At 40.8% G+C, this 19,387-nt stretch overlaps 1 protein-coding gene across 1 annotated transcript; it reads left to right on the plus strand.

Annotated features, from left to right (window-relative positions):
* Positions 1-882: 882 nt before the first annotated feature.
* slc30a5 (solute carrier family 30 member 5) lies at positions 883-19,281 on the plus strand. Its single transcript, XM_034192295.1, is given in 24 exon segments — positions 883-1,398; positions 5,052-5,173; positions 5,286-5,338; positions 5,340-5,354; positions 5,660-5,686; positions 5,688-5,707; positions 5,709-5,744; positions 5,866-5,894; positions 5,897-5,953; positions 7,670-7,699; positions 7,702-7,758; positions 7,865-7,902; positions 7,904-7,942; positions 8,056-8,226; positions 14,220-14,427; positions 14,430-14,459; positions 14,462-14,506; positions 15,465-15,673; positions 16,888-17,045; positions 17,137-17,266; positions 17,507-17,741; positions 17,825-18,051; positions 18,562-18,690; positions 19,014-19,281. Coding segments are annotated over 24 exon segments (2,307 nt in total). The 5' UTR covers positions 883-1,327; the 3' UTR covers positions 19,185-19,281.
* Positions 19,282-19,387: the final 106 nt, after the last annotated feature.

A 19,387-nucleotide genomic window follows, 5' to 3' on the forward strand; every position in this document is an offset into this window, starting at 1 on the left:
TGAAAAGTATCGGTATCGGTACGAGATCGGCGATACTGGGCCTGTATTTACTTGGTATCGGATCAATACCAAAATTCCTGGTATCGCCCACCTCTACTGGAAGCGGCACAAAAAATCTGCCCCAGTGGAGGAAAAATCCACAAATTGGACAACACTGTCGTAAAAAGCCACAACCGATGGGTAGACAAAGCCTCAAACCGGAAATGACATGGTGAGATGCTGAAGAGCTTCGCTCGTTCATGTCTGTGACATATACATATTAACATGCTTTGCGTAGATCGATAAACACTCCCACTGTATACTCTTTTCTTTCAATTGCAGCAATAATTGTTTCTATCAATTCTATAAGTGCTAAACTTGCTGATAATTGAGATATGAATCCATATTGTTTTTTGCTAATTAACTTATGTTCCTCTAAAAAACTGATTGTTTTTTGAGTAACTGGTTCACATTTATCAAGAACTTTAGAAAACTGTGAGGGCTGCGACGTTGGTCCTGTAGTTGTTAAATTGTTGTCCCCATTTTTTAAGATAGGGATTATTTTAACAACCTGTTCAGTTGGCTCTGGAAAAAATACCAGTTATATGAAAAGATTACACAAAGATTACTTCACACAATAATAATTATGAATTATTATTAAAAAATTTATTATAATTGAAACATTTTTTTTACTTTGGGGAGATTAGAATGGATTTATCCACGGGGATTGCAATAGCGGATATATTTTTTTACATATACATATATTGGCATACTATGTTGCAATCTCACCATTTATTCATTTATGGTTCATCATATATATCTTTTTCCCCTACGTTGGGGGGCGCAGTGGCGGACTTGTTGAACTTGCGCATGCGCACTGAGCATTGCGATTGAGGCTGCGTGTGACGTGGTGTTTTCGCCCCGTGTCCGGAAGTGTTGCGGCTTCTGGTCCACTTGTGGTATTTTATCATATTTGTTAGTGACTTTAGGCGTTATGGTGGTGAATTTAACAACGATGTAGTCTGACTGGTTGAAGACATGATTGTGTCAGAGCCTCAACGCGCACAGAGAATGTGACGCGGATGGAAATTTAAACATTTCTTCAGTGTGACACAAAGCTAGCTAGCAAGCAAGCACATTAGCAAGGCTGCTAACTGCAGCTGGATTGTGATTAAACTTCCTAAAGTCTGCCGAATTTTATCTCAGAGTGATTTAGTTAAAGCGGGGGAAATGATTAAAAACGTGAAGAAGCTCTGTCATATTACCTACCGGCGACTTTGGCTCAATGTTGATATGTGAAAGAATGGAGACATAAGATAAATGCTGCAGTGAGTTTGGGGGCTTGAACATGGAGGAGAAATACAGCAGTAACGTCCTCTCAGGAGGAAAACTGGGAAGGGTGGAAGTCCCCAATTCCAGGTGAGTGTCTGGCAATCAACTAACTTTTAAATTAGGTAGGCTTTCTTCAAACAACTCAGCAGTACTCGTGTGGACTGGATATTGACTCAAAATCTTAATAATTTGCTGTGTTACATGTGTTTGACGTTAAATGTTCCATCATGCAGATTATTTATTTTTTTACATTAAGAGTTTTGGCGCTTTGCCAAACCATAAGCCCAGGTGGTCTGTGAAATCTTCAGTCTACAGACAGGACATTCTTTTTCTCTCTCTGTCTTATTGCACATTTCAATTGTACTTTTTACTACGATGATTTAGTCAGTGTTTAGTGTATATTTATACATGCTGTTCAAATTGGAAGGGCAGTAGTGAAACATTGAAAAATATCTACCAATTTCTTTGACTGTCGCTAGTTTCCTGATCCTATTTTAATGGTGTCTATCCTTAATCACTGTTTCCTGTACTGGTAGTACCTCAAAATAGTTTATCGATATATTTGAGTTGACAAACATACAATTCTTTTCTTTGCACAAACACATAAGATATCATTGACATGATCACCTTCATGGAATCTTCCTGTCTAGCTGCAGCAAAAGTACTGATTCGATGGTGACCCATGAAAATAAATATCTTAGCTGAATTTAGTAATTATTCAGCATTAACCCAGTATGAGAGTGCATTGTACATGTAAAATACATTCGCGAATGCTAATTTTCAAGTATGCTATATATTATTACTCACTGCTCTAATCTGTTAGTGCCCATCACAAAACTTTCAGGATGAATTAATACATCCTAAGGTACCTCTAGTAGAAATTTGAAACAAAAATTGAAGGGGATATTTTTTTGGAATTTGCATTTGAAGTTTATAATGGTTACAACATTTTTGTGGTGGATTTCAGAAGACAGGTTTTAACACCGACTTGTAGAGCTAGGCAAGACTTTTAAAATGACACCAGAATCAACTCTGTAGGTGCTATAGTTTCTGAGTTATAGCTATTTGAATTTGCGACTACACGCAAATTAATCAAAGTTTGCTAGTGCCTATCTCACTAATTAGGAGTTCGTTAGCAAAATATGAGTTCTTGCTGTTTTTCATATGTCCCAATCACTCCACCAAGTTTATGAAATCCAAGACGTGTCGACAGATTCTCTGCTGAATTGACACGGAATGACCCACAGAATTATTGCACATTTAAAGTGAAGCAATGTGTTTACATTTTTTTTTTTTTTTTTTTTTTTTTTTTTTTTTTACACACCGTTTGGTCCATGGCTGCTCTCTGCCTCCACAGATGAAGTGAAAGGATGCACACTTTAAGAAGAAGAGGAGCCTTTATTGTCACTGTACATACATGCAACAAAATTTCTCGTCTGCATTTAACCCATCCTAATTACAGTTAGACACAATCCAACCATTAGGACTAGTGGCCTGCCACAGTCCGGCACCTGGGGACCAGCTCCAGATGTAGTGATGCTGCCTTGGTCAAGGGTGGAGACCTGCTGTGAGGCAACAGTGCTAACCACTAATCCACTGGTTATAGCACCCATTGTTATTTAAACTACCTAGTGTCACAGTTCATGCACAAACTAACCTTAACCCTAACAATAGGTTTTGAGCTTGACATTTGTCAGTTGTTTCCTGCACAGTTTTGACACCATCTTGGAATAATCAAGACAGTTTCTTATTGGATGATGTACAAAGTTGTTGAATATGGTACAATATCAATAGCCAACTTAAATAGCCACGTAAAATCTATTACCATTGATTAATGCAATAAAGCTTCCAACAAGAAGGTTCTTGGAGTGTGCATACCTCTACCAAGGCCACATATTATCTACTGCAAAAATTCCCATGTTCACTTGATTTAGCACCAAGATCAATAAATTATTTCTTGGGCGGTTTATTGTTATAGTAACCATAAGTATGTGCTGATAGGTTATTATTTTAGCGTTGATGTAACACCTTAACCCTAATAGCCCAAATAACCTAAATCTTCTAGAGATATATGAACTGAAAGAATAACTGAAATCAGAAATTTTGGTTGATATGAAGGGAGTAAAAAAATAAAAAGTCTGTTCTCCCCATTGGAGAATCCAACTCAGTGTTCCACTTGACAGGCGGGGATACTTGCCAATATCCTGGCAAGGAGTTAGCAATGAACACTGAGTCACAGAACATCACCTCCACCAACACTAGCTTCCAATTCCCACAAAATTTTACCTTGGAAAAAAATTTCAGGTTCGAAAGTCCTGTGGCTTTCATAAGCTAAATTAGATGTGATCAAATGTCAGGAGTATATTATTAGTTCATGCACTTGATTCAGAGTTGTTTTTTGTGGCATTGTCAAGTTTTTTTTTTTTTTTTTTTATCCAACTTTTTCAGTTTCTGAATTCTTTTTCAGATCATTTTCATGGAACATTGGTTATCTCATGATTTGTCTTTGCTTTTTGGCACTTGGCTTCCGGACTGATTAACTGGAAAGTAGATAAACAGGCATAAAATTGGTACCTTCATCCAATTTTGGTGGTGTTGGTAGAAAAACGAGTGACTGAGGCACTTTTGATTGAGATATAATGCAAAATGTACACCAAATGAGATTTTCAATATTAAATTCAAATGTCCACAAATCCACAGTCTGGATCATACCAGATAAAACTTTGTGAAGTGATAGTGAGTGCCAGTCTGCAACTCACTTTAAAATATGAGTGTGATTGGGACATGTTTGATTTAGATATAATGCAAAGAATACATTAAATGGAGTGTTCATTGTTAAAGTTAAATTACCACAAAATCTGTTATCTGGATTAGTCAGCTGATCAAGGATACCATCCTACATTATGCTTTCAAATATGAGAGAAATTTGATCTTTTATGACAGTTATGAGTTTAACCTTGAACTATGACCTTGAAATGGAATCAGTAAAATTTTTTTTTTACAATATATGAAAAATTGTGGGCTCCAGGCTATTCACAAACAGACTCAACTCAAACCTTATTTCTAAAGCACATTTAAAATGACAGTGGCCGACCAAGGTGCTTGTACAAACAAAGAAAATAACAACAGATAAACAAATAAATGGGCGAAAACCATGGCCTCCTCCAACTTCGTTGGCAGAGGTAATTACAGTGACTTCCGTAAGCATAGCCCCAAGATTTAGGGTTACAGCTGCCTGAACTGTAGCCAAATTCAAAGTGGTTACAGTTACGCCTGCTAGAACCATAACCACTTCGTATTTCCTAGGACAGTATACGTCTGCTTACAAAATGCTAGCGAAATTCATTATTAATAAACTTTGAATGAAATGTGTGTGTGTGTGTGTGTGTTACAAGTAAAAAAAAAAAAAAAAAAATCGACTCAGTGATTGGACTCTGGGGATAATAAGTCATAGTTGTTAAATTGGGTAATTGCCCCCTGTCTGAGTAGGGCTGGGTGACCATGCAAGAAGGTGACTTTGAGGGCAGATGCCAAAACACCTTGATTACTCTGAAGGACTTATAGGTTGTGGTGGTGAAACTGTACGGTTTCATCGGCAGTTATACAGTGTTCATGTGCCCTCTGGTAAACTGTAGCTAAATGTCCAGATGTTGGTTTTAAGAAAATCTTTTTTATAGCACTTTTGTTTCTGTGTAGTCTGAGTAACTGTGTGGTATTTTTTTTCTTGTTGTTCTCTTCAGGTTAACTAGGTACATAGTTTTACTACTCATCTCAAAAGTCTTGAAGGCTCTTGGGATTTTCGAATCCTACGATATCCTCAAAGTAGTTCACATTGTACAGTTCATCTCATACTAAAATTTGGGTAAGTGGTTATGCCTTGATAATTTATACTTTTTATGTTGATGATATTGTTCTTGGCCCAGTTAAGTTGGATCAAACTGATACATCATGAGAGTGAACTTTTTGTTTTCCAGGACTGCTGTAGTTCTTCTTTTCTTTCAATAAGCCATTCTCGTCTGGAAAAAGTAATTTCAAAAAGACAGGTATGTTGATTTCTTCTGTTTCCCCAATTGTATCCGATAGTGCTGTTTATTTCTAAGGAAGTGGGAGGGGGAAAAAGGAACGCTATTTTTTTTTTTTCATTTATGTTTGACTGATTCTTGATGACTGCAGTAAAGTGCATTTTTTTTTAAATGTTTCTTCAGTGTTTGTATTTAACTATGTTGTGATTTCTCAATTAATCTTCATGTAAATGCCTAAAACAAAAATAATCTGCCCTAGAGCACATGGTATTTAAGCTAAAAGCCTGAATTTGACCAATCGTATGACTTTTCTTCTTTCTCTATAGTGGATAAAACTACTAAAGCATGCAGTTTTTTAGCTGCATCATATCCCTCTTGGGTTCTTGGTTTAACTCTCTGTGGACCGCTAAGGTAATTTTTTAAAATGTTTTTCCTTCTTCAAGATGAGTTGGTGTATTTCCATAGTTTTAAGTGTGTAGGTGTCAATGGTGTGCTTGGGGTTTAGGTTGACGTTGCCTTTTGTCTTGCACAGGACATTGTGCTTTTTTGAACACAGCGATGTGGTGTCTCATCACTCTCCCTCCGTGTTCCTGTCACAAGTTCAGGAGGTGGGCCATCCATAGGTAGGAAAACCTGTTTGACACCAATCATTTCCCTACAAACAGTGGAAGATAGACACAAATGTCAAATCACAATGGACAGTCAGTGAATTTTGAATATTATGAAAAGCTGTGTATTCCTCCTCCTGTTTCCATCACACCACCTCAGACTACATGCACATTGAGCTGAAAATTCAAAATTTCTTAAAAAAAAAAAAAAAAAAAAAAACACCCATGTCCAGACTTGCAGTGATTTTTCAAAGAGGGGACTCAAATACAGCAGAAAGGTTTAGAGAACAAGTTAAAAATTTCTGAAAAATGTCTGTTACTAGAAAGTGAGGTGATATTTATTTTTGTTAGAGGTATTTTGGTGAAAACAGGAGTAAAATTTTTGGCGCTTCTGAAAATAAAATTTGTGATTGTTGGTGTATGTTGAGTCGGACTCTTTGTGCTCTGACTCGAGGCAGAAGACAACTTGAGGTACTTTTCATTGAAACATGCTTATTTCCACCTTGACTGATGCCACTGTTTGTGTGAATTTTCAGCACAAGGGAGGAGATTTATGTGAATAGATTTCAGAGAATCCTGGGCCCTCTTTCATCAGACTGTTCTGTTGCGACATCACCGCACTGCTGTCTTTTATTAAGATAAAAATCCCTCCTAATGAAATTTGAACAGTGAAAATAACATGGGCTCATTTTAATGTAAAATTGCAGAAAAACTGTTGCCTCGAAGTAGCAGGTAGAAATCGAGGTGCTTAACAAAGTCAAAAGTTCAGCCAGGTGACTTGTAGCTTTTGACACAATAAGGCTACATGTCCGTTTCTAACGCCACAGAATTACTAATTGTGTACTTACTAATTGATTGTAGTAAGAATGTTTGTGTATGAGGTTGCAACACTGTGATGGCAGTGCTGCTTTCTTTTTGCAGTTTTCCAATTCTACCACTAGTTGTTGTGCATAGCCATAGTCAGAGCTGTGTGTATATTTACACACATTACTAAGTCCAAGTGCAGTTGATAATTTCCACGCTTTGTGGAGAAATGTTTGCAAGCATGATTTAAGCAGAAATCTGCACCTGAATGGTTGATAAATGAGGGCCCCTGGGGTGTTTTGGTACAACTATTGTGCATGCTCAAGGAGCATCATGATGATCACAGTATAAAAATATGAGTTCCTCCTGGCAGATAAACTGCTGTGGCAACCCTGAACTAATAGGATGGTGGTGGAATTCAGATGAGAGATAATCAGAATTCTCCATCTAAGGAGTCTCTTTCCATTACAGTTCCTCATGTTAAGAAGGCCAGTGGAGGTCATGTTTCCATTGTGCACATCTGACATCTTTGTTTCTGTCTTTATCTGGAGGAAAAAAAAGTTGATGTCCGAATCCCTCTGTTGATGCCTAAATGGATTAGAGAGCTATTTAAAATGCTTCTCTGCCAACAGACTGATGTTTTGCACATTTTGATATTTCTGTTTGCTGTTTCTTCTTTCCATCATCTTGAACCAACAGCCAAAATAAATTTTGCTTATTTCGTAAAATTTCAACAGGTTCAGTTAAAATGACACAAGTAATTTTTCTATGTGAATACATTAAATTTGCTCAACAGCTAAATGTTTTTTGAATAGGTTGCTGAAAGAACTGACTTTGCTTGGACTCTCTGCTCAATCAGTCTACAGGGTAAAATTTCACTGTGATTAGATGTTGTATAATTATTACTGTTGAATGGCTTTGTGCAGACCAGAGGTGCTGCTTTCTTCATTATCGCTGTATCTGTCTCCTTCTCTTTGACAACGATCATCTCATGGCAAAGATGGCCGAGCACCGTATCCTTTTCGCTTAATTAAGGCTGGAAGTTACAGCTGCTGTCACTGTTGTTTCTATATTTTCTCTAGTTGTGTGTTGTTGGCCGTAACTGTTCTTTTGAACCAGCTGAGGGGCATCATGACAGCGCTCTCACTCATTTCCTTCCACAACTGCCATTGTATTCTAGGTGTTGCAGATCACAAAGTAAGCAAATCCCGTCATATGTTTCACAATTTAAAGTTTGTTTAGTGAATACAGAAACATTGTGGAGTTTATTTTTCATTTGCAAAGCTACATCTTTCCATTCTTCTTGTCAGGGTGGTGTTGTGCTGCTTGTGGTTTCTCTGTGCCTGAAGGTGGCCTTCCACACAGCTTCCAGGAAATTATCAGTGGAAATTGGTGGTGCCAAACGCCTCTATGCTCTCGACAACTTGGTTTCTGCTGCGGTGCTGCTGCCCTGGGTCATAGTGCTCTCAGCCACTACAGAGGTAAATGGACAAACCATGTGGTGAAATGAGAAGTGTGGTCTACAGACAGACCCAGCATAATTGTCACATGTTGTGAAATTACATCCCCTGGACGAGTCTGATTCCACTTCAGCATGTCCTTAATATTGACTGATGTAAAAGCCAGCAGTGGGTGTCCGCTGCAGGTAAATGTTTTGTGTGTTGCTGTCCGACTATTGACAAGTAAGCAGATTTAGGTTATGCATCACATGACAATGAGGATGTGCAACGTTCACAGACACATTTACAGATATACTAATGCAAGTTTCCTTCAGCAACATTTAATAGACTCTGTGTCCTGCTAAAACCCACAGCATGTGCCACATGGCAGCCTCTTTGATTATTGAAAGGAATTGACAGCCATCATTACAGCAATGAAGAGGGAGGGACAAACTCTGTGCACTTCTTGTAACTTTCCACCTCCAGCAGTTCGACAGCAGCACCAGTTTTGTGTGCAGTTGTGCTTTTAGTTATTTGATTAAAAAAAAATTAAAAATTAAAAATCTTGTTGAATACCCACAAATAAACAATGATAAATGGATCACAATGATGATAAACACACAAACTTGAATTAATCAAAGTATTTAATTTAAATTTTACCCTGTCCAGTAATAACAGCCCGTTTATCACATTCTTTTAGTGAAGCCCATTAAAAGAAATTGGGGTTTTATGTATTTACTTGTTTGTTTGTTTGATAATGGCTTGTATGGAGGGTGTTTGCCACTGCTTTAAACCAAATAAAAGGTACATAGAGCTAGATGTACAGTGAGCAAAATAAGTATTTGAACACCCTGCGATTTTGCAAGTTCTCCCACTTAGAAATCATGGAGGGGTCTGAAATTTTCATCTTAGGTGCATATCCACTGTGAGAGACATAATCTGGAAATCACAATGTATGATTTTTAAAAATAATTTATTTGTATGTTACTGCTGCAAATAAGTATTTGAAACCCTGTGAAATCCCGTGTTAATATTTGGTACAGTAGCCTTTTGTTTGCAGTTACAGAGTCAAATGTTTCCTGTAGTTTTTCACCAGGTTTTCACACCTGCAGCAGGGATTTTTGGTCCACTCATCCTACATCATCATCATACAGATCTTCTCCAAATCTTTCAGGTTTGGAGTTTCAGCTCCCTTCAAAGATTTTCTATTGAGTTCAGGTCTGGAGACTGGCCAGGCCACTCCAGGACCTTGAAATGCTTCTTACGGAGCCCCTCCTTATTTGCCCTGGCTGTGTGTTTGGGGTCATTGTCATGCTGGAAGACCCAGCCATGACCCATCTTCAATGCTCTTACTGAGGGAAGGAGGTTGTTTGCCAAAATCTCGCAATACATGACGCCATCCATCCTCACTTCAATATGGTGCAGTCGTCCTGTCTCCTTTGCAGAAGAGCACCCCAGAGTATGATGTTTCCACCCCCATGCTTCACGGTTGGGATGGTTTTCTTGGGGTTGTTCTCATCCTCTAAACATGGTAAGTGGAATTGAATCCAAAAAGCTCTATTCTGGTCTCATCTGACCACATGACCTTCTCTCATGCCTCCTCTGGATCATCCAGATGGTCACTGGTGAACGTCAACGGGCCTGGACATGTGCTGGCTTGAGCAGGGGGACCTTGCTGCCCTACAGGATTTTAAACCATGACAACATCATGTGTTACTAATGTAATCATTGTGACTGTGGTCCCAGCTTCTTCAGCTCATTGACCAGGTCCTCCTGTGTAGTTCTGAGCTTTCTCAGAATCATTCTTACCCCACAAAGTGAAATCTTGCATGGAATTCCCAGACCAAGGGAGATTGACAGTCATCTTGTGTTTCTTCCACTTTCTAATAAATAATCATAACAGTTGTTGTCTTCTACCAAGCTGCTTGCCTGTGTCATGTAGTCCATCCCAGCCTTGTGCAGGTCTACAGTTTTGTCCCTGGTGTCCTTAGACAGCTCTTTGGTCTTGGCTATGGTGGATGATGATTTTGTGTGTGTGTGTGTGTGGTGTGAGTGTGAGAGAGAGAGAGACCAGGTGTCTTTTATACAGGTAACAAGTTTAAACAGGTGCAATTAATACAGGTAAAGAGTGCAGAATAAGAGGGCTTCTTAAAGAAAAATTAACAGGTCTGTGAGAGCCAGAATTCTTGCTGGTTGGTAGGGAATCAAATACTTATTTGCAGCAGTAACATACAAATAAATTATTTTAAAAAAATCATACATTGTTATTTTCGTTTTTTGATTTTTGACATGCACCTAAGATGAAAATTTCAGACCGCTCCATGATTTCTAAGCGGGAGAACTTGCAAAATTGCAGGGTGTTCAAATACTTATTTTCCTCACTGTAGTTAATTTTACATGTACTTTTTTGTTTTGATGGCCTAAATATGATGAAATAATATAAATAAATTCTTTCAGTTTGAACTACATAACTAAACTAACATTCCATTTCACTGAACTATTTCTCTCCAATCTTTTTAGTTGCTCATTCAGGCAGGTGTGGGCAAATTTCAGTCTCACTGAAAAGCTTTGTTTAAAAAAAAAATTGAACAATTTTAAATTTATCCATCCATTTTCTTCTGCTTTATCCGGAGTCAGGTCGCGGGGGCACCAGGTCCAAGCAAAGCTGTCCAGACCTCCCGATCCACACACACCTTTCCCAGCTGCTCCGGGGAACCCCAAGGTGTTCCCAGCCGCCGAGAGAATGTAGTCCCTCCCGTGTCCTGGGTCTCCCCAGGGCCTCCTCCAATGGACGGCAAGGAACACCTCTGCAGCGAGGCGTCTAGGTGGGCATCTGGAAAGAGATGCCCGAGCCACCTCAACTGACACGCCTTTTTGATGTGGAGGAGCAGCGGCTCGACTCGAGCTCCTCCCGAGTGACCGGGAGGAGCCATGTAATCCCTATGGAAGGACGCGTTTTGCCGCCAAACCGTGCAGCGCGACTGCGATGGACGCGAGTGAAGCGATTTTGACCGTTTTTGCGCGTTTGTGGCGCGATATTGTCACGTCGCGTTCCTCCCCAAGTTCAAAAATCTGAACTTTTTCGTCTCGTCGCGCCGCGATGACCAATCAGGGACTGAATAGGTAGTGACGTGGAGATGTCTGGAGTTTGACTGAAGATGTGAACATGTCCTGTATCTGGTAGCAGCCTGTGAGCAGGACTTATGTCTCTTTTGTCCTTTATTTCACAATCATGACAGAGTTTTTGGAGCGAGCAGCAGACCACGGCAGCGTGGAGCGGAGTTTCTTTTTATTTTTATTTTACGTGCACGAATCGTCCTGGATTATTTTACTTATTAACTACACAGCTGTATAAAAAGCAAAATGTGACTGGCTTCTAAACACACTTATGACAGAGTTTTTTTTGGGAAAGAGCGAGGAGCAGCAAACAGCGGAGTTTCTTTTTCTTTCTTTCTTTTTACGTGAGCGGTGTGAGCGAATCTTCTGTAGAGAATATTTTATTAATTAACTACACAGATATGTAATAAAACAAATGGTGACTGGTTTCTAAACACAATTATGACAGAGTTTTTTGGGGGAAGAGCCAGCTGCAGCAAGCAGCGGAGTTTCTTTTTTTTTTTTTTTTTTTTTTTTTTTAATTGTTTAGATGTGCATGCGTGAACGGGACAGTTGGTCCTCAAACTGGGTCCCGCAGAGTAGGAAGGACCACTGAAAGCGGCCGTCACCCAGACACAGCTCCTGCAGCAAATAATGATACTCTCTGTATTGGGAGCTTTCCACAGCAACTCGCTCCGTGTGATCAAGGTCCGTCATGTTAGCTTGACTGACAACCGGAGCCGGCGAGCGGAATGGAAGCTCCCTCCTATTTGATGATGCACAGGGGCGAATTTTCGCAGCAAAAGTCCACCGAAGCAGAGCGACACACCGGGCGAAGGAGGCACGTCAGTTGCCTGGCGACCCACGCGAATTTGTAGCGTCTGATGCCCGGTGTGAACGCGGCATAAGGGAGCGCCCAGCCACCCTGCGGAGGAAAGTCATCTCGGCCGCTTGTACTCGTGATCTCGTTCTTCAGTCATGAGCCAAATCTCATGACCATAGGTGAGGATCGGAATGTAGATCGATCGGTAAATCTAGAGCTTTGGCCCTCCTACTCAGCTCTCTATTCACCACGACGGTCCGATACAGCGACCGCATCACTGCAGATGCTGCACCGATCTGTCTATCAATCTCACGCTCCATCCGTCCCTCACTTCATGAACAAGACCCCGAGATACTTAACTCCTCCACTTGAGGCAGGACACTCCACCGTCCTGAAGATGGCAAAGCACCTTTTTCCGGTCGAGAACCATGGCCTCGGATTTGGAGGTGCTGATTCGCATCCCGGACCGCTTCAACTCGGCTGCAAACTGCCCCAGTGCACACTGAATGTCCTGATTTGACGAAGCCAAGGACCACATCATCCGCAAACAGCAGAGATGAGATTCTGTGGTTCCCAAACCAGACCCCCTCTACACCCTGGCTGCACCTAGAAATTCTGTCCATAAAAATAATGAACAGAAACCGGTGACAAAGGGCAGCTCTGGCGGAGGCCAACGTGCAGTGGAACAGGTTTGACTTACTGCCGGCAATGCGAACCAAGCTCCTGCTTGCGGTCGTACCGGGACCGGAATAGCCCCTTAGCAAAGGACCCCGGACCCCGTACTCCCGGAGCACCCCCACAGGGACACGGTCAAACGCCTTCTCCAGATCCACAAAACGTATGTGGACTGGTTGGGCGAACTCCCATGAACCCTCGAGCACCCGATGGAGCGTGTAGAGCTGGTCCAGTGTGCCGCGACCAGGACGAAAACCACACTGCTCCTCCTGAATCCGAGGTTCGACCATCGGTCGAATTCTCCTCTCCAGTACTCTGGAATAGACCTTACCGGGGAGGCTGAGAAGTGTGATCCCCCTATAGTTGGAACACACCCTCCGGTCCCCCTTCTTAAACAGAGGGACCACCACCCTGGTCTGCCAATCCAGAGGCACTGTCCCCGATCAATTTTAAATTTATTTTCATTTATATAGCACCAAATCACAACAAAGTTGCCTCAAGGCGCTTCACACAAGTAAGGTCTAATCTTACCAGCCCCCAGAGCAAGCACACAGGCGACAGTGGTAAGGAAAAACTCCCTCTGATGATGTGAGGAAGAAACCTCAAGCAGACCAGACCCAAAGGGGTGACCCTCTACTTGGGTCATGCTACAAACACAATTTACAGAACAATTCACAAAACAAATATGCAGGAAATGTTGCCAGTGTGCAGGACAGGAGGGTACAGAAACAGAAAACAGACAACACACCCATCTCTGGATGGAGCTGCACCTTAAACAGAGAGAGGAAAAAAAAACAGAATCAGGCATCAGAAAGACAACAAATACAGTATAATTGGTCAGCATTAGTAACAAGAAAACAGAGGAGATACTAAGGTGATCGCCGGCCACTAGCCCTAAGCTTTACTAAAAGACCCAGAATTAGATAAAGTTGAGGCCCACTCTGTTTCCTGATAAAATGAATTAAAAGAGTAGAAAACATAGTAATGCCAGTATGCCAGTCATACGAAATGGAAAATAAGTGCGTCTTAAGTCTGGACTTGAAAGTCTCTACACAATCTGACTGTTTTATTGATGCAGAGAGATCATTCCACAGAACAGGGGCACGATAAGAGAAAGCTCTGTGACCTGTAGACTTTTATTCACCCTAGGGACACAAAGTGGTCCTGCACCCGGAGAACGCAGAGCCTGGGCCGGTATGTAGGGTTTAATTAGGTCAGCTTAGTATTGAGGTGCCAGTCCATGAACAGTTTTATAGGTTAGTAGCAGAACAAATAAATAAAAACTTTCTACTTATGCCGATTTCTCATATTGTTGGCCAGGCCTGTGCCCTTCTGCAAAAATTATTTCCTTTTCTAACTTTTTTTTTTCCTGTTTAAGTATTTTTATGCCTAGTTTGTTACTGCATTTAAAATTTACTAGGTTTCACTTTTTCAACTTTAGAGTAAAGTGGATTCGTGGTCTTCCTTCATCTTGCCTTTTGGGATGATCATCTTCTCTGTGATGATCCTGGAGTTTTATGTTGAGGCCATCTGCACCGCAAAGATGGAGATGCCGAGGTGTGCCTGTTACGGCGCCATCGCTCTCTTCCTCAGTGGCCTGCTCCTGGCAAACTTCTGGACCCATCCGCTGACTGACCAGCTGCGGTCCATGACAAACCCTCACACCAGATCAGCACGGAACATTGCTGTCTGGAGGGGTGGTCATCAGCGCCATCTTCTTCATCATGTGTGAGTAACAAACAGCAGTGAGTGGGCAGAATGGCTTATCTAATGATGACGCTCTGTAGATCAGAATCCTAAAGTAGTAAATCATGTAAAACAACCTCTGTTCCCTGCACTGAACAGTATTATAGTGTGTGTGTGTGTGTGTCATTCTGCAAAAAATGTCGATTGGTGGATTAGTCCATCCCAGCCAGCTTGTGTGGACAATAACTCAAAAAACCATTAAACGCTATCATCTTGGATGTTTCCAGCTTTAAAGACCATCAAACTGATTTCCGAGCGGGTGAATCAATCAATTGAAAAATCAGCTTTGGTTAGCGCACATAACACTAGCAGGTATGAGGAGAAAAATCATGCCTACTGCATTGTCCAGTATGAAAGAAATACAACAGACCATCAAAGTACTGTAAACCCAAATTCAGTAGTGGGTAGAGCATGATCATGGGGATAATAAACCTTTTATCAGTACTGTAATTTACTCCTGGAAAATGACAGACTGTGATGAAACTCTTGGAACAACCATGTGTTGAAAAATATTCCATATTAAAAATATGCATCCAGTTCTGTGCTGCCACCTGCTGAATTGTTCAGAAATGTGCATCCATATCACATTGTAAATGCAATATTTAGCACAGGGTCTGTATGTGCACTAACATGCTTCTGTGTAATGTTTAGATGTTTTTCTTATAAAATGTTCCAACTTTAATTGTACATTTTGTCATTGTGACTTGTCTACCTCAGTCTTGTCTGTCTTTAAAGTCAGATAAATTAAATTCCCTTTTGCATGTTTCACATTGAAAAACGGTACCAAGACTCTTGGTAAAATGAGGTTAATAGTAATCAACATGCAGATCCATCTCGGAATCTGCTGTAGCGACCCCGAGTGAAAACAACTGCACGTTGCATCGACATCTTATACATCCAACTTGATGCTTCCTCACCTGTTACATCTGTCTCTTTGCAGCATCCATCATTCTCTCATCTCCATCAAAGAAGGGCCAAAAGGGCACTTTGGTGGGTTACTCACCTGAAGGGATTCCACTGTACAACTTCATGGGCGACGCCCTGCAGCACACATCTCAGTCCCTTCCACGGTTCATCAAGGACTCTCTGAAACAGATCCTGGAGGAGTATGACTCCAGACAGATCTTCTATTTCCTCTGTCTTAACCTTGTACGTACAGACAAACAAAACCATCAAGTGAAAGGTCTGGGGGTGACAGCAATTAAAATGTTAAAAATGTGAATTTTTTTTTTTGTTTTAAAGTAGTCAAAGCTAGGGTTGGGTATCGAGAACCGGTTCTTTTCAAGTATCGTTAAGAAATGATTCGATCCCCCGATATCAATATTTTTTTTGTTTAATGATTCCCTTATCGGTCCTTCAGAGTAGCTGTTGTTTTTGAGGGTGTTTGTCAGGAAAATGATCATTCCTCTACGTTGATTACAGACTCTGCAGCGGGTCTGTAATCAACTGTTTCTGCAGCGCGACTCCAGTTTGAAGCGTGAACCAATGAAGCAATGCTTCGATCCACTGGCTTGTTGGTTCTTTGATTTGTTGCTCTTCAGAAACGGCAAGTCCGCTTCTTAACTCCTCTCAAAGCCAGTAAAATATGTCAGTCGTGAGCCACTTTTGTGTGGATTAAAGTCACTAACTGGGACTCTTGTCTTGCTGCAGTCAAGAAATGAGAATCGTCCTCTGTTCCGTTGGCACAGCTCCAAACACTCTATGCTGAGACAGAGTTCGCTCGGAATTAATAACTTCAAAAGGAATTTCCACTTTAAATAAAATGACGCCTCTTTCCAAACGCTGTAATACAGACAAAAAACTACAGTCGACTAATATTTTTTTTTTTTTTTTTTCCCCTCCCAAAGTGAGACATCCTGCATTGTTCATGAATTACATCCTGACGTGTAGCACAGCCGGCTGTAAGAGCTCAGCTCAGGTGTATGGAATGACATTCATGCCAGTAATGTCTGAAAGGAAATGCTTTTGACAATAACTACAGATTTTGTTTATTTCTATTTATGTCCAGAGATCAAGGATCCACCATGTAGAGTTTATTTATGTCCAGAGTTTAAGGATCCAGTGACCAATTTCACATTTATTTACTTTAAGACTCAATAAAATGTTGTTGACATAAAAAAACCTGTAAAGCCTACTTTTAGTACACGGAAAATTCACAAGAGATATCGATAAGGGAAGCTTTAATGGTATTGATATCGCTAAAATCTTATCAATAACCATCACTAGTCACAGCACAGTTTGAGTGTGAAAGCAGATGCATGAACATTGTTTAATATTTTTGGTTTTCAGAATGTAAATTTCAGTTTTTTTCTGACGTGAAGCTTGTCTATAAGGTGTTTTATGTTTTACTCCTGATGCTTCAGGCTTTTACCTTCGTGGAGCTGTTCTACGGCGTGTGGACGAACAGTCTAGGCCTGATCTCTGACGGCTTCCACATGCTGTTTGACTGCTCAGCTTTAGTCCTCGGCTTATTTGCTGCTCTCATGACCCGCTGGAAAGCCACCAGGATCTTCTCTTTTGGGTAAAATAAGTTATTCAAAAGTAAATACTAGAATTGAGATGTAAAGTGTGCAGCTGGATGTGTAAACATGGATGTTTCTGTTGATTGCAAGGTACGGCCGTGTGGAAATCCTTTCCGGCTTCATCAACGGGTTGTTCCTGATGGTCATCGCTTTTTTTGTCTTTGTTGAGTCCATCACTCGTTTGTTGGATCCTCCGAATATAGATACAGACATGCTGACTGTAAGTACATTGGTTTTGAAAATTAAAGGTCACTTAAAAAAAAAGAAGAAAAATCGGTTTCAGGATGTGAATGTTACCTGGGCGCCATGTGTGTTAATGTGGGACAGCAGGATAAATAAAAGCTGCTCTATGATCAGGTAGAAGTAGTAGCAAGGATCCACTAAAATGAAGTGATTCCAAGTAATTGCTTGACTTCCTTAAAGCTGGGTCCGCTTCGGGGTTTTCTTTTTGTGTCTGCAGCCGGTGTCTGTTGGCGGCTTGCTGGTCAACCTGGTGGGCATCTGCGCGTTCAGTCACGCCCACTCCCACGGAGGCAAAAGCTGCTCATCACATGACCACGGTCACTCGCACCACGGTCACAGCCACAGCGAACACGGTCACGGAGGTCACGGCCACTCTCACGGGGGTCACGGTCACACTGGACACGGACACTCCCACAGCTCTGTGGGTGAAGGCATGAATGCCAACATGAGAGGTGCTGAGGCCCCGCCTTCACCTTCAAAAAACACAGTGTGACTGGAGGATGTTTTACTGTATGTCTTTCTGTGAAACCTGCAGGTGTTTTTCTCCACATACTGGCTGATACGTTGGGCAGTGTTGGCGTGATCATCTCCACCATCCTCATCCGCCAGTTCGGCTGGTTGATCGCTGACCCCATTTGCTCCCTCTTTATCGCGACGCTGATTTTTCTCAGTGTCATTCCGCTGCTGAAAGACGCCTGTGAGGTTCTTCTTCTGCGAACTCCCCCAGCACACGAGAAGGATCTGAACAGTGCGTTGGAAAAGGTGAGAAATCCCACGTGGCAAATACAGAACATGAAATGTACAATTACAGTTTATTATTATTATATTTTATTATTTTGTTTTTTACTTTGGTATTTTTTAATTATTTGCTGACTTTTTTTTTTTCTTTTTTTGATCCCCCCTACACACACACACATATAGGCTTTTCACATTTTAAATTATGGAATTTTCTGACTTTGAAAGTTCAAATATGTATATATATATATATATATATATATATATATATATAAATAAACATAAAAATTATTAAAGTGATTCCTTTCAATTAAAACTCATCTGTGCCACTTGTCGAGGTCTAAATTTCTTTTAAATGTATTAAGCTTTCAATAGATTGATGGATATGAACTGTGTAAATTAAGGTATTCATAAATTCTGAGTTGTAAAGGGATTTTATCGAGTTGTGGATTCAGATAATTCAGAGGTATTCGTTACATTTGTTTTGTCCCATCATCAGATGTTTTACAGAGTATTTTGAACACACAAATGTTTTAGGTCGAGAAGATTGAAGGAGTTCTGTCCTACAGAGACCCTCATTTCTGGAGGCATTCAGCCAGCGTGGTCGCAGGAACGATTCACCTCCAGGTCATGTCGGACGTCGTGGAGCAGAGGATTGTTCAGCAGGTGGGTTGAAACCATGAAATAAAGTCGTACTGATGTTTTTGTTGCATAAAAATGTCGTTCTTTCTTCTGTTTAAGAGACTTAATAGTTTATCTGTAGAAATAAACAGCAAGAATTTTTGACAGGCAACAGCGTGTTTGGGCAAGTGCCAACAAAACGTTTGACCACTAGGGGTCAGTTTGTTGTGAATATTGGTCACATGGTTGGGACGGCCTCTGGTCCTGTAATGTTTCCAAAATCCACACAGGCCACTCCAGAATCTTCAGATTTTAAGGAAGGACAAACAGTTCTGGTTGTGTGTGACTTTGATTCCTCTCGTTTGTAGGTCACAGCTGTTTTGAAAGACGCCGGGGTGAATAATTTGTCGGTGCAGGTGGAGAAGGAGGCGTATTTCCAGCACATGTCTGGACTCGGAAGTGGCTTTCAGGATGTTCTAGCAATGACGCAGCAGATGGACTCAATGAAATACCCGAACGATGGCACGTGTATCATGTAACCGTCGTCTGTGGGACCAAATGAAACTTTAATTTGTCCAAATGGTTTTTATTATGGAAATGTGCAGTATGTGTAAAATAAATCTAAATATATTGGTTTCCTCTTTGTGTCAGCTGTGTTTTTTGTGTGTTTGTGGGGGGGGGGGCATTCAGTATGACTTACAGTTAAGAATTTTTCTTGGTATTTTTTTTTTTTTTCTTTTCT

The sequence above is a fragment of the Thalassophryne amazonica genome, chromosome 17, assembly GCF_902500255.1.
Source record: "Thalassophryne amazonica chromosome 17, fThaAma1.1, whole genome shotgun sequence".
NCBI lineage: Eukaryota > Metazoa > Chordata > Actinopteri > Batrachoidiformes > Batrachoididae > Thalassophryne > Thalassophryne amazonica.